The sequence below is a fragment of the Sphaerodactylus townsendi genome, linkage group LG07 (assembly GCF_021028975.2).
Source record: "Sphaerodactylus townsendi isolate TG3544 linkage group LG07, MPM_Stown_v2.3, whole genome shotgun sequence".
Taxonomy (NCBI): domain Eukaryota; kingdom Metazoa; phylum Chordata; class Lepidosauria; order Squamata; family Sphaerodactylidae; genus Sphaerodactylus; species Sphaerodactylus townsendi.
Genome location: NC_059431.1, coordinates 87,663,105 through 87,675,161, shown reverse-complemented (window position 1 = coordinate 87,675,161; position 12,057 = coordinate 87,663,105). Strand labels below are relative to the sequence as shown.

Here is a 12,057-nt window from a genome sequence, read left to right as displayed (position 1 = left end):
GGAAAGATGTCCTCCTTGCTCAGAGGAGAAGGACCATAAATCATATGTATCCAACTTCCACTGAGTATGTGTCGTTCCCTACTGAGCAGAGGACATCTTGTGGGACCTCCCAGAGTAGTGTCCCAACAAAAATGGGGGGGGGGGTCATTGTAGAAAGAGAGTTAGTTAAGAGGTATGAATGTGTTGTAGCACCTTTCTTCCAATGGCTGCATCTGAAGAGCTGCAAGCATTGATTTTATAATGCTTTAAGAAAAGTTGACAATGAAGACCATAGGGTTGCATTGCATATTTCCTCAGTGGAAGTCTTTTTAGCTAAAGTGGCATCTATAGCAGAGCTGTGTACTGAATGAGCTGTGATTCTGGCAGGGACCTCTCAATATTGAGACTGGTAAGCCTCTACAATACGAGATTTAAAACATCTGATGATTGTGTTGCTGGAGATAATGCAATCCACATTAGGCGGAGAAATAGGTATGAACATGGACTCAGTTTTCCATATAGGTTGAGGTGTTGTTTAAGAGATCTATTGACCAGAGTCTGAGTCCTTAAAATCTTAGGAATTAATTATTAGTCCTAACACATTTAGAAAAAAAATTGCTTGCAAAACCCCTCAAATATCTTCTGCCTTGGATGTCAGCTGTAGGATAATTGAGACACTAAAAATGTCAAGCACACCATCTGGTTTGAGCATGGATCATTTCATTCCAGTTTCTTTCATACATGAAGTTGTTCAACAAGAAAGAAGAGACTATAAAAATTAACAAATCTTGGCTATCAGTACTTAAAAAATGGACTGATAACCCCAACTCCACTCACAATACAATGCACTCAACCACACCTTTGCATAGCAATTTTCACCCAAACACTTACTGATTGGTTCCCCACCCTGGGACATGGACAATATATCCTACTAAATGTTCCCTTCTCACTAGACACAGTGTGAAACAGACTTTTCTCTGTGATACACCTCTGAAGATGCCAGCCACAGATGCAGGCGAAACATTAGGAACAAGATCTACCAGACCATGGCCCCACAGCCTGGAAAACCCACCACAACCAGTTGAATCCAGCCATTAAAGCCTTTGACAATGCAATCTATATGGATCTGTGGACTATGCTCTTAAAGTCTATATGGACTATGCTCTCTGTATATGGACTATGCTCTTAAAGTCAACTCAGAAACTCCAACTGGCATAGAAGGCAGCGGTTGAGTTACTGAACGTGTATCACACATATTTTGAGATATGAAGAGCATGCATATCACGCCCATTCTGCAGCCATTCCATAGGTTAGTTGGTTGTTCCATCATCTGGACAAAGCCTGGTAAGACTGGCAACTGTCTGTACACAGCACCTTTAGACATAAAAATTGTAGAATCACTCCCCTTTGCACAGAGAGTTTAGAATTACAATATAATGGAAGAGTCTAGGAGGGCAGATTTATAAGGGAACATGGCTGTAGACTATTGCAATGTTATTGTATATTATCTTCTTCCTTGAATGCACTATCTTCTACTTTTACAATCCAGTCTGCATTGTGTAAGGGGTGTCATAACTTAGACACGTTCCTATTTGCATTGTTTTCTGCTGCTGCTTCTGACAACTTGTCTATTCTGCAGTATGGTTTTATTGTTTTTCTATATCATTTTGTATGCTATATTTGTAAGGCAATTTGGGAATACTGTGGTGTAGCAGAATAGCAATTTTTAAATAAAAACAAAACATGCTGTCTAAGAAAGAGGGCCATGGAATGAATACTATCCCTATCAACAAACATTATGCAATCATGCTCTCTGGACCTGTAAGAATGACCTTGCCTCTTGGCTTTCACATACCTGATAACTGAAAGTATTTGGTTAGTATCCTTTGATGTCATTCCTACTGGAATGCATAATACATCTCACTCACCAAGAAACAAACGTTGAAATTTGTATTCAACTTCACCACCACCCTGTCTGTATATTTGTGGTATTGCAAAACTACAAAATATAAAACTCAATTGAATTTTTCTTCACAAGAAAACTAACCCAATAAAAGCTTGTCTTCCAAACCTTACTGCTCAGGAAAGTGGGAACTGTAAAAGAATGAATTGTTTTAGATATGCCATTCTTTGGGCACTCAAAATTAAATACTTGCTTTAGGAATGAAGTCTACCACTCAAGCAGAACAAGACATCATGCATCTGCTACAACAAAAATTGGCCATGCAGTATTTTTTCAAGATCTTGCTAAATAAAGTATCTATTGGTTCCTTATTTCCCCTGCTCTCCAGTCTCCACCTTCATTAGCACATCACCTATCCATACACACAAATATGTTTACCACCTAAGTTCAGAACATGCTGCATGAATCAAGACCTAAAGCATTTGTACCTTACCAGGTCACAGGTTTATCTCTAGCCCACTATCCTCTATCAGTGTGATGTAGGGCTAAGAGTGACAGACTCTAATCTAGAGAACCAGGTCTGATTCCCTAATCCTCCACATGAAGCCTGCTGAGTGACCTTGGGACAGTCACAGTTCTCTCAAAACTAGGTTTCTGCATTCACCAAACCCAAACTGAATGAAAATGGCAGCAGTATAAGGGTGATAAAAAGCAGATCCCCAAAAATGCCAAATTATTTCAGCATTTTTCGGGCCACAATGGCCCGGCCTCCATTAAGAAAAAAAAGATGAGGAAATCCCTTTCCTGCTTTCTCTCTCCCTTCCTTATCTGCTGACAGGCGCAGTCTACACGGACTTGGAGATGGCAGACAGTTGAACACTGGGCTCAGCCAGCTGGACCCAGCATTCAACCCTGCGCCATCTCCTCCAAAGACTATATGGACTATGGAGGTAGCAGTGGCGCAGAGCTGAACGCTGGACTTGGTCAAGCTCAGCCCAGTATTCAGCCTTACTTTGCCATCTTCAAAGTCCACGTGGGTCTCAGAGACGGCAACTCAGAGCTGAATGCTAGACCCAGCATTCAGCTCTCTGCTAGCTGCCACTTCCAAGCTTATGTGGACTTCAGAGGCAACTTGGAATTTTTTGGAATCAGGTTTAATAGACCAAAGACATTTTGGAAAATCTGAAAAAAGCCAGGGGGAAGCCCCATACTGGAATGGGGGTTTTGAATTTTAAAAAAATTTCCAGGACTTCTAAAATCTAATTAAAAAAACACTCACCTATCTCCCAAAGTGCCTGTATGATTATAAACCACTTTGGCACTCCTTAAGGCAGAGGTGAGTAGAGAATAATAACCTACTCTTCTACTCAGAGGTAGCTGTGGCTACCTGACAGAAGCCTTTCCCAACCCTAGGCCACCTGGACTTGCACACACAGAAGATGTAGTCTACTGCTGATCTATGACAGCTCCTTGCCATGGAAACAGCTCCTACTCATTTCTTCATCTGTTTACTTTTTCAGATTTACTATTAAGTACGAAATTTTGGCAATCATACTGCTAACTCTTGTTCCAAAGAACTATGTCACTGGATTTTTAGTCAAACAAAAACCTCTAGCAAATAGTAATAAACCAGCTTTCTTCTAAAAAAATTAGCACATAGTACATGCAGTGTTACATGTATGATGTTGTAAGGCTATGCACAAGTAAAGTTAAGGACATGTTGTACAGAATGAGATGTTCCACCAACACGGTTAGTCAGCTTGACACTATCAGGAAATTCTTTACAGGTAATGCAGGAAAATCTAAGGCTTCTTAAACACAGTCCCTCACCAACAAATAACATTAAAATACTTAATACAAGTCTGTAGAGGGAAAGAAAGAAAGATAGGCAAAGCCAGATCTGTGCAATCGAAGCTGCTCTGAACGTATCCAGACATGCCAGCTACTTCAGCCACCCAAAGCAATACAATAATGTAATTTCAACAATGTTCAACTGTACATCTTATTTGGAAGAGAACTAAAGGTTCTCAAAAGTTAGATCTGTCTATCTATTTGACCTAGCTAAAATGTCTGTCTAAAAGACATGGATTATTTCTCTATAGGGTTAACGCCCCCCCCCCCCCCGTGCAAATTATTAATCTAAAACAATACTGCTTTCACATTTCAATTATACTAAAATTTTAACATTGTACTAGGGAAATTTATGCCAATACTAGATTGTTCAAAAAATTTAGTTTTTAATTTTTATAGAATATGCTACAATAAAAAGAATAAGGTTATTTATGGTTAAACTAGACACAGTAGAGATAGTTCCATGCAGGCCCCCCAGATGCATAGAGTCTGATGTTAATAGCAAAACTGGTGCGCAAATTAATGGTGCCAAGCCTTCCCTGTGTGCCACTTTCTTCCCCTTATATATCTTCTTCCAGAATCCACAGATCACTTCTGGTATTACAAGAGAAGGATGGTTCTGTGCTCCTCACCTGTACAGCTCATTTGTTGTTAAAGAGGTCTAGCCTCTTTTTGGTGTGTGATTGGGGTAGTATAGTAGTTAAACAGACAGAACTGTCACCGTTAGATGTAAGCTCTTGTTCTTAAAAAAAATCCATGTTTTATTCCAGTCCCTTCAAATTTTATTCTTAAACTGCATGTTTGTTTTTCTGTCTTATGTCTAGTCTAGTTCCTATTTTGACTTTTGAGTGGGTAGCTGACACTCACAGTTTTTAAACGACAACTAAACTAATAAAAAGGGCAGTATTCTTAGATCCAGAAGGCAGTCACATTTATTTATTGCCATCCAAAAGAATCTTGTGTCAGCTTAGGAGCCCAACAGATTTATTGTGGCATAAGTGTTTATGAATTACATTAGATAATATGCTGGATGTATATTACACATATTCATTGTTGAAGGTCTGGATGTTCCAGTTTCCCAAACCACTAACGGACCAACTGTCTCATTCGTGATAAGTAGTTTTGAAGTAGTCAGTTACCTCGGTCAGAATGTGCCCTAGCTCATCTACAAATGCAACCAACAAAATTACAAGACAGAAATACCAACGTCAACAGTATGGTAGATAGATAAGCTAAGGCAGCCAGATCAATGATCACAACAAGCTAACATCCCCACATTTTCTGAAGTAAACTGGAACACTACACTATGCTGCCAAGGTACTCTAAAGTACACACTTAACAACAGTAGTTCACATAACCAAATCCCTAGACATACTGTAAACAGAAACCCCGAAGTACACTTTCAAGCACTATTCTTGCTGATGCCATTTTGATTCTACTTTTTGAAAATACAAAATTGAGAGTAACATATACTCACACCCATCTCAGTAACTAGCCTATTACTGTTATTTTCTAAGCAACAGTGATTAAGATTCTTTGCACCACTTCCTGCAAGAGTTAAGTGGAATCACACAGGAGCTGAAGGGAGGGGCTAGAGAAGGAGAAACAAAGCAGATAAGGTAGAAAGCGCCCAGAGCTCTACCTCAGCACCTGCCATCTGTATCCTTTGTGCTGGCATTCAAGGAGGTCCCCTTTCAACTAACTAATCCTCCATCTGCTGGGCACAGAGCAAGCCAAGAGCTAGAAGGAAAGAGCCAGGGAAAGAGAAACAGAGGAAACTCTAAGCATGAATTTCACCAGGCATTTGGATTCAGCTGGATAATTAAAACTTTGCTTACTTGCACCAGGAAGATTTTGACCATAGAAGAGTCTGGAGCGTATAATTAGCCACTGCATTCCTTACAACTATTTACAGATGATGACTGCGTAGACAGGCTACAAAGACCTATACAAGACTAGCTGTTAGGCATAAGAACAAAATCACTGATAGATTAGATATAAGTACTAGCAAGGATGTTGGGAACAGATATCGAACCATTACTTCACTCTGGGGCCTCTTCTCAGTGACTTGCTCTTTCTCAACCACCACACAGAAAACCTGGGCAGGTAAGGACATGTGTGGGGAGCAGAAAGCAGCTCACAAGGAGTGTGAAGAGATTAAGGTTCCAATACAAGTCCACCTGGGAATAAACTTCTCTGAAATACTGGGGCTTGTGTCTTTGTGGACATGTAGACGATTATGCAAGAAGGCAGCAACGGTCCACACGTTTCCTTGGACGCCTGAAGTTATTTGGACCAACTTCTGCACAGGACTGGGCTGTAAAACCCGACCTCCGCACCTCCAAAAACATCTCCCTGAAGAAGACGTGTCGGGCATTTCGCTTGCCGCAAGTCAACGCAGTATTCACCATTTCAAAACAAAACCGATCTGGCAACCCCCCAGTCACTGAGTGGAGGAGAAAACAGGCGGGGGGGGGGGGAAGGTTAGAGGCGAAGGACGTGTTTACTAAATAACTCACGTTGTCGCCTGGCCATCCCGTCCCCGCGCCCAGCTTTGCTTCCCCGGGCGCACTGAAGCCGGGATTACCTGTTCCCGAGGCGGGGTGCAAGGCACGGCAAGAGAGTTGCAAAGGCAGGAACGGGAAATGCAAGGAGAACTCAGAGGAGCAGCCCGGCGCCTCCCTGCTTGCTCGTCTGTCACCCCCCTCCCCCCGCCCCGCTCTCCCGGGGACTCACCTGCAGCGGCAGCACCAAACGCGGGGCTCCTTTCCCGCACAGAGGAAGAGCAGAGCCTGCTCCGGCCGTTGCCTGCGCCTCAGCGCCTCTCCCCGCCTCGAGAGCAACCGGACTCGCCACTGCGGCTGCTCTTTGCAAGAGAGGAAGCGGCCACCATGTTCCCTTCGCCCCCGCAAGCTGCTAGAGGCGGATCCAAGGCCCGCCCAGGAGGCGGTGGAGGCGGCGGCACTGAGGAGGGGGGAAAGGAGGCCAGACGCCGAGAGGCCGCGGCCGCTTCGCCAGGAGGCGCGCGAGAGCGAACGCTTCTCCTCGCCAGCTGAGTGGCAGCAAACTATGAAACGCCCCGGCAGGGAGCATCCTCACAAGCCTTTCTCCTTGACTGTTGTCTCAGGCAACACTGCCTCCTCACGCTTACTTGGGGAGAACGCTTATTGCAACTCGTAGCATTTGCTTCAGAGTAAACGCCGATAGGACCTTGAGGCAGAGGAGGCTTCCCCACCCCCACCCCTCCGTTTATGCACACGGCAGAACAGAGCATCCAGCATTGCTTCTTCGGTGACTCACACAAGAAAGAGAATCCACCAAACAAAAATCTGCTCTTTCAACATATATCATCTGAAAACTGGGACTTCCTCTGGTATTATTCCCATCCCAAGGGTCACTGCCTAGACCCCTTTCCTTTCTCTAATATTATACACAGTCTCTACTCCATCCACTTTATGCTGTATTCATTGACACTGAAATAGCTTATCCTCCATCAGTCTAAAAGACAAAGTGGGTGCTTGTTCTGAGGGCTACAGATATCCCAGAATATAATAATTGTCCTACAGCAGGATAACAACCCCTCAAAGTATAAACTTGTGAAGTCCGTATGCATTTCTATGTGCGCTCCAGCATCAAACTTCATGCTGCAGAGTGTCACAATTAATGTATGTATTTGAAATATTTATTGGAATCCAAGGCAGCTTACAATATTAGTGAAATAATTATTGACAAACACACAAATATAAATAAAACAGCAATGATAAAGACACATAAAAAGTCACAATCTAAAAACTCCAGTTAAAACTGCCAATGAATAAATAAATACATCCTAAAGTCAGTTGCAGCCCTAAAACTCTCTTCAGCTGCCTTCTGAAGATTGACAGTAAGGTGCAGATTTTTGTTTGGAGAGACTGGTTTGACTTAAGCAAAATGTATTCTTATTTGCCTTTTGATTTGAAATTGCCGCTATATAGGATAGATTCTCTGGGTGTTATGTGGTTGAAGTAACTTCCAGATAATGACAACCAGACCTCCACGGTGTCCTATCATTAACAGCCCTGATCAGTTCTTACAAACTGGAGGCTGGGGATTCCTTCATTGAGTCAATTTGTTTCTTGCTGGATCTTTCTGTTTCACTAGGTAACAGTAAAGCACTGGATTATCACTGACCTATGGGGTTATGTCACATTGTGGCATTTACTAGGCAGACTATGTTTACGGGATGGGTTGCCATTGCCTTTACCCCAGCAAGATGGATACTTGTTTTACTGACCTCAGAAGAATGGAAGACAAATGCCCACTCCACACAGGCCAATAACAGTAGTGCAAGCATGGTAAAAACACCGGTTGGGGGGAGAACTTTGCATGGTTTCCACCCCCATGGTTTCCACCCCCATGCTATTTCCTCCCAACTGGTGTTTTTGAAACTCGTTGCATTGTGCTATTTCCCCTCAACTGGTGTTTTCAAAAACACCATTTTGTGCCCGCTGCTGAGCAAACGGCCCCAGGTGGGAGGCACTGCTTTTGGGCATGTCCTTTTAAAAAAACTTACCTTTTCTTCTGTGCAGCTCCGTAGGAGAGGATGATTGGTCCTCTGACCCCCAAGGTATTGCCACGACTGCGGAGGCCTGTCCCCTCATCCCTGCGGAGCTGCACAGAGAAGAGAAGGTACATTTAAAAAACAAAGGATGCACCTCTGTGTGGAGGCACCTCCACGAGCTGCAGCAGCTCCAGGGCCGCCTGCATGGAAGCATGTGAATGACCCCAGGGCTGAACCGGGATCACATATCCCGGTGTGCACCCATGTTCCCGGCCCATGCAGAACGGGCCAAAGTCAACCTTGAGCTGGCTACCTGAAACTGACTACTGTTGGGATCAAACTCAGATCATCATCAGAGCTTTGACTGCAGTATTGCAGGTTATCACTGCACCTAGGGGTCTTCTTCCTGTTTTACTCTGCTTTAATCCCCCCCCCGCCTTATTGTCTTTTCCAGTTAGTCTTCTCATCTCGTGATGTGACCAAAGTACAGTAGCCTAAGTGTAGCCATTTTAGCTTCTAGAAAGAATTTAAGTTTGTTTTGAGCTAAAACCAACTTATTTTGTCTTTTCAGCGACTCATCATTCTGCTCACACTCAAAGCCAGAGTGAACATTTCATTTATAAAGGGAGAAAGAGTGAAGCTACTGGACTAAGGAGTGATGATAGGTCACCTTTTGAAAATACAAATACCAGTAATTAATCTAATCTGCTGATGAACTCCATTTTAAGACTGATACAAACTGCAGACTTCATCTCACACATCCCTCACAGCAGCATCTCCTTTCTACTCCCCTCCCTTTTTTTTTTGCTGAACTTCCAGTCTATAGCAGAGTTTTGATGAGTACAAAAGCTTGCCCACTTCTTCCTGAGGCTTCTGAGTCCGAAGAAGTTATTCTATGGTTATGTTTCAGGGTTTTTTTCTAACTAACTAACTAACTAACTAACTAACAGGGTTTTTTTTTTAACTAAGGACTAACATGGCAATCTACAAACTTTTCTAAGCCATACCCAAGTGTTTTAATAAACAAAACTAGCCTAGTTCTATACCTATTGGCCCAGAATGTTGGGTTATGAGACATCCACACCATCCAAATTGGTTCATCCAGATATAGAACTAAATGGGAAAGATGCAGTAGCATTCCAAACTTGTTGTGGCCAGTCAGGGTGTGTGTGTGTAATGCAACTGAATTCATACAATACGTAGGAGTAGAGGGGGGGAAATGTAGTATGCCACAAAACCTCCAAGAAATCCATGTTTTAGTATGGGTTCTAGCCAGTGGTAGGATTCAAAAATTTTAATAACAGGTTCCGATGGTGGTGGGATTCAAACAGTGGCGCTGCTGCACACCCGCACCTCCAGTCCCTATTGGGCAGGGAGGTTGCTTTAGTAACCCCTTCCCGGCACTCAGAAAAAATTAGTAACCACTTCTAGAGAAGTGCTGAGAACTGGTTGGATACAGAGGTGGGATCCAGCAGGTTCTCACAGGTTCCCGAGAGTAGGTTACTAATTATTTGTGTGTGCCAAGAAGGGGTTACTAATTGGTGATTTTGCCACGTGATTTTTGCCTTAGTTACGCCCCTCCTCTCAGCAGTAGTGCACAGAACTTGAAGCAGTCTAGCAGGAGGTGCACCAGCGTGAGTGGCAGCCTGCGCCTGCGTGCATTCGTTTCCTGCCCAAGGACCGGTGCAGCAGCTGCGTCCTTGCCACAGGCCTGCCCAGGAATGCCCCGCCCCCAGAATGCCCGCCCCCGCCCCTGCCGTGCCCCGCCCAGCCCCATTGGTGCTATGCCACAGTTTGAATCCCACCACCATGGGAGCCTGTTACTAAAAATTTTGGATCCCACCACTGGTTGGATTCCCACCTCTGGTTCTAGCCAAGCCTCCATACATTTACATGGTCAGGACTCCAAGGCTATGATGCAATGAGCCCTCAAACATCCCAGGATCACCATTTTAATACCTATTCTAGGCAGTATAGAGTTGGAGAGCTGATATGGGTGGAGTGTGCAGTGGGGATGTAGTGATATCTTTCTAGGGGAGAGCAGGAAGATCTTCAGTTCAGTCCTAAGGGCACTTTCCTCAGTTCAAGCCCCACTGAGTAGACTTGAATAGAATTCTGAGTACACGTGCTTGGAATTACTCCATGTGGCAGATCTTACTACATCCTGCCTCTGAAAGATCTTGCTTTACATGCAGTTGCCATATCAAATTTCATTCCAATATCTTACTGTTCAACTTAAATAATTATGTTATAAACACAGAAGTTCAGAAATGGAATGCTATTCAAGCAAGTGAAACCAAAGGCATTTACTTGGGCAATAAAGTGTTCAGCCTTTATATAAACATGTTAACATAGAAATCTCTGTTCAAGATACTTTTGGCCAGGTGTCAAGAATCCTTGACTTCCATTCATTGTTATATAATTCAATCAACCAATTCTGTAACTACAGAGTTCAAAAGAACTCTCACCACTGCCTTTTAAAAAATTATTCTGCTCCTTGGCCATGTGAGAGGCACATGCTGTGAAAAGAGCATTGTGGCGAAACATGCAGCGGTTAACTTGTTTCAAATGCACTGGATGTCTTATGAGTTTTAAATTAAATTGTTTTAAATTAAACTGAAAGGAATAAGTTACTTCCTTAATTTGGAAATTGTTCACAGGCACACTGCAATGACTGGAACCATCCTGCATCCATGGGTTCTGCCCTGTACTTGGGCCCTGGGTCTAGTTAAAGTGGCAGCTCACAGATTCAGTCATTTTCAAACTCCCAAGAACCCTGGAGTTTATTAGCCGTTTAACTCATTGAGAATATTAATAATAGCTGATAAACATTTTCTGAAAGACATCCCCCTAACTGTCAATCAGTTGTTGTGATATGAAGGGAAGTCATGGCTATATTCAAGGGAGCCCCATTAATTCATCTAGATCAGGGGTCAAGCTCGCGGCCCTTCAGATGTTCATGAACTACAATTCCCATCAGTCCAATTCCCAACATGAGCATTGGCTATAATGGCAAGGGCTGATGGGAATTGTAGTTCATGAACATCTGGAGGACCGCGAGCTTGACACCTGTGATCTAGATGCAAACTGGGCTTTACAGCTCTGCATAGCACCCTGCGTGATCTGCTTCTGCATGCCTAGAATGCTCTTCAGAATCTCTTTAACTCTTAAAGGATCTAATTGATATGCTTTCTCTGCAAACAGGAAAATGTGAGGTCCCAACCACATGTTTGCTGAGATCATGGAAAATCCAGAGGAAGGAATACTTTACAAGTGAGAACTGGAGGGACAGATACCTAAATTCTCCTGCACCTGCTAATTCTTACCAACAGTTTCTCAAGTCTGCTCCCCCAGCGCAGCATTTGCAGAGGAGGATTCACAGGCAGAGGACAGGCTTAGCAACCTCTACTACCCACTGTTTCACTCAGCAAACTTGAATTCCCACATCAATCATGAAAAGAGCACAAGATTGGGAATGCCATTTCCCTTGTCAAGTCTTCTTTGGTCCTGTGCCTGGCGGTATCATGCTTATTTGTCTTACACAAATCCCTTTTAATCAGAATGTGGCGTACCCTCTTGTGAAAGGTAATTATTTTAGAATTGTTTTTGAATACTGGCTTTAAATTTTGTAGTTGTACTAGAAAAACCTCATGCTGCGACTATCGTCTGGGAAATTAGCAAAACTGTGATGGTTTTGTCTCCCGAGGATACAGCAGCATTCATTAAAGCATTTCCTTCACCTCCACTGGAATTTTGCCATTCATTGTGTTTAGGCCTCCTTGAC

General features: G+C 43.3%; 1 protein-coding gene across 3 annotated transcripts in view; it reads right to left on the bottom strand.

Annotated features, from left to right (window-relative positions):
- The window catches only part of DENND4C (DENN domain containing 4C), a 72,296-nt gene extending 65,656 nt beyond the window's left edge, over nt 1-6,640 (bottom strand). For 2 of the 3 annotated variants that reach the window (XM_048503101.1, XM_048503102.1), the window contains exons 1-2: nt 6,470-6,640; nt 5,376-5,473 (exon numbers count right to left, since the gene is read on the bottom strand). In XM_048503101.1, coding sequence (XP_048359058.1) covers nt 5,376-5,411 — 36 coding nt within the window. In that variant the 5' untranslated portion in view covers nt 5,412-5,473; nt 6,470-6,640. The remainder of the gene's footprint in view (nt 1-5,375; nt 5,474-6,469) is intronic. The other variant, XM_048503103.1, reaches the window with a different exon arrangement.
- Between the last annotated feature and the right edge of the window lie 5,417 nt (nt 6,641-12,057).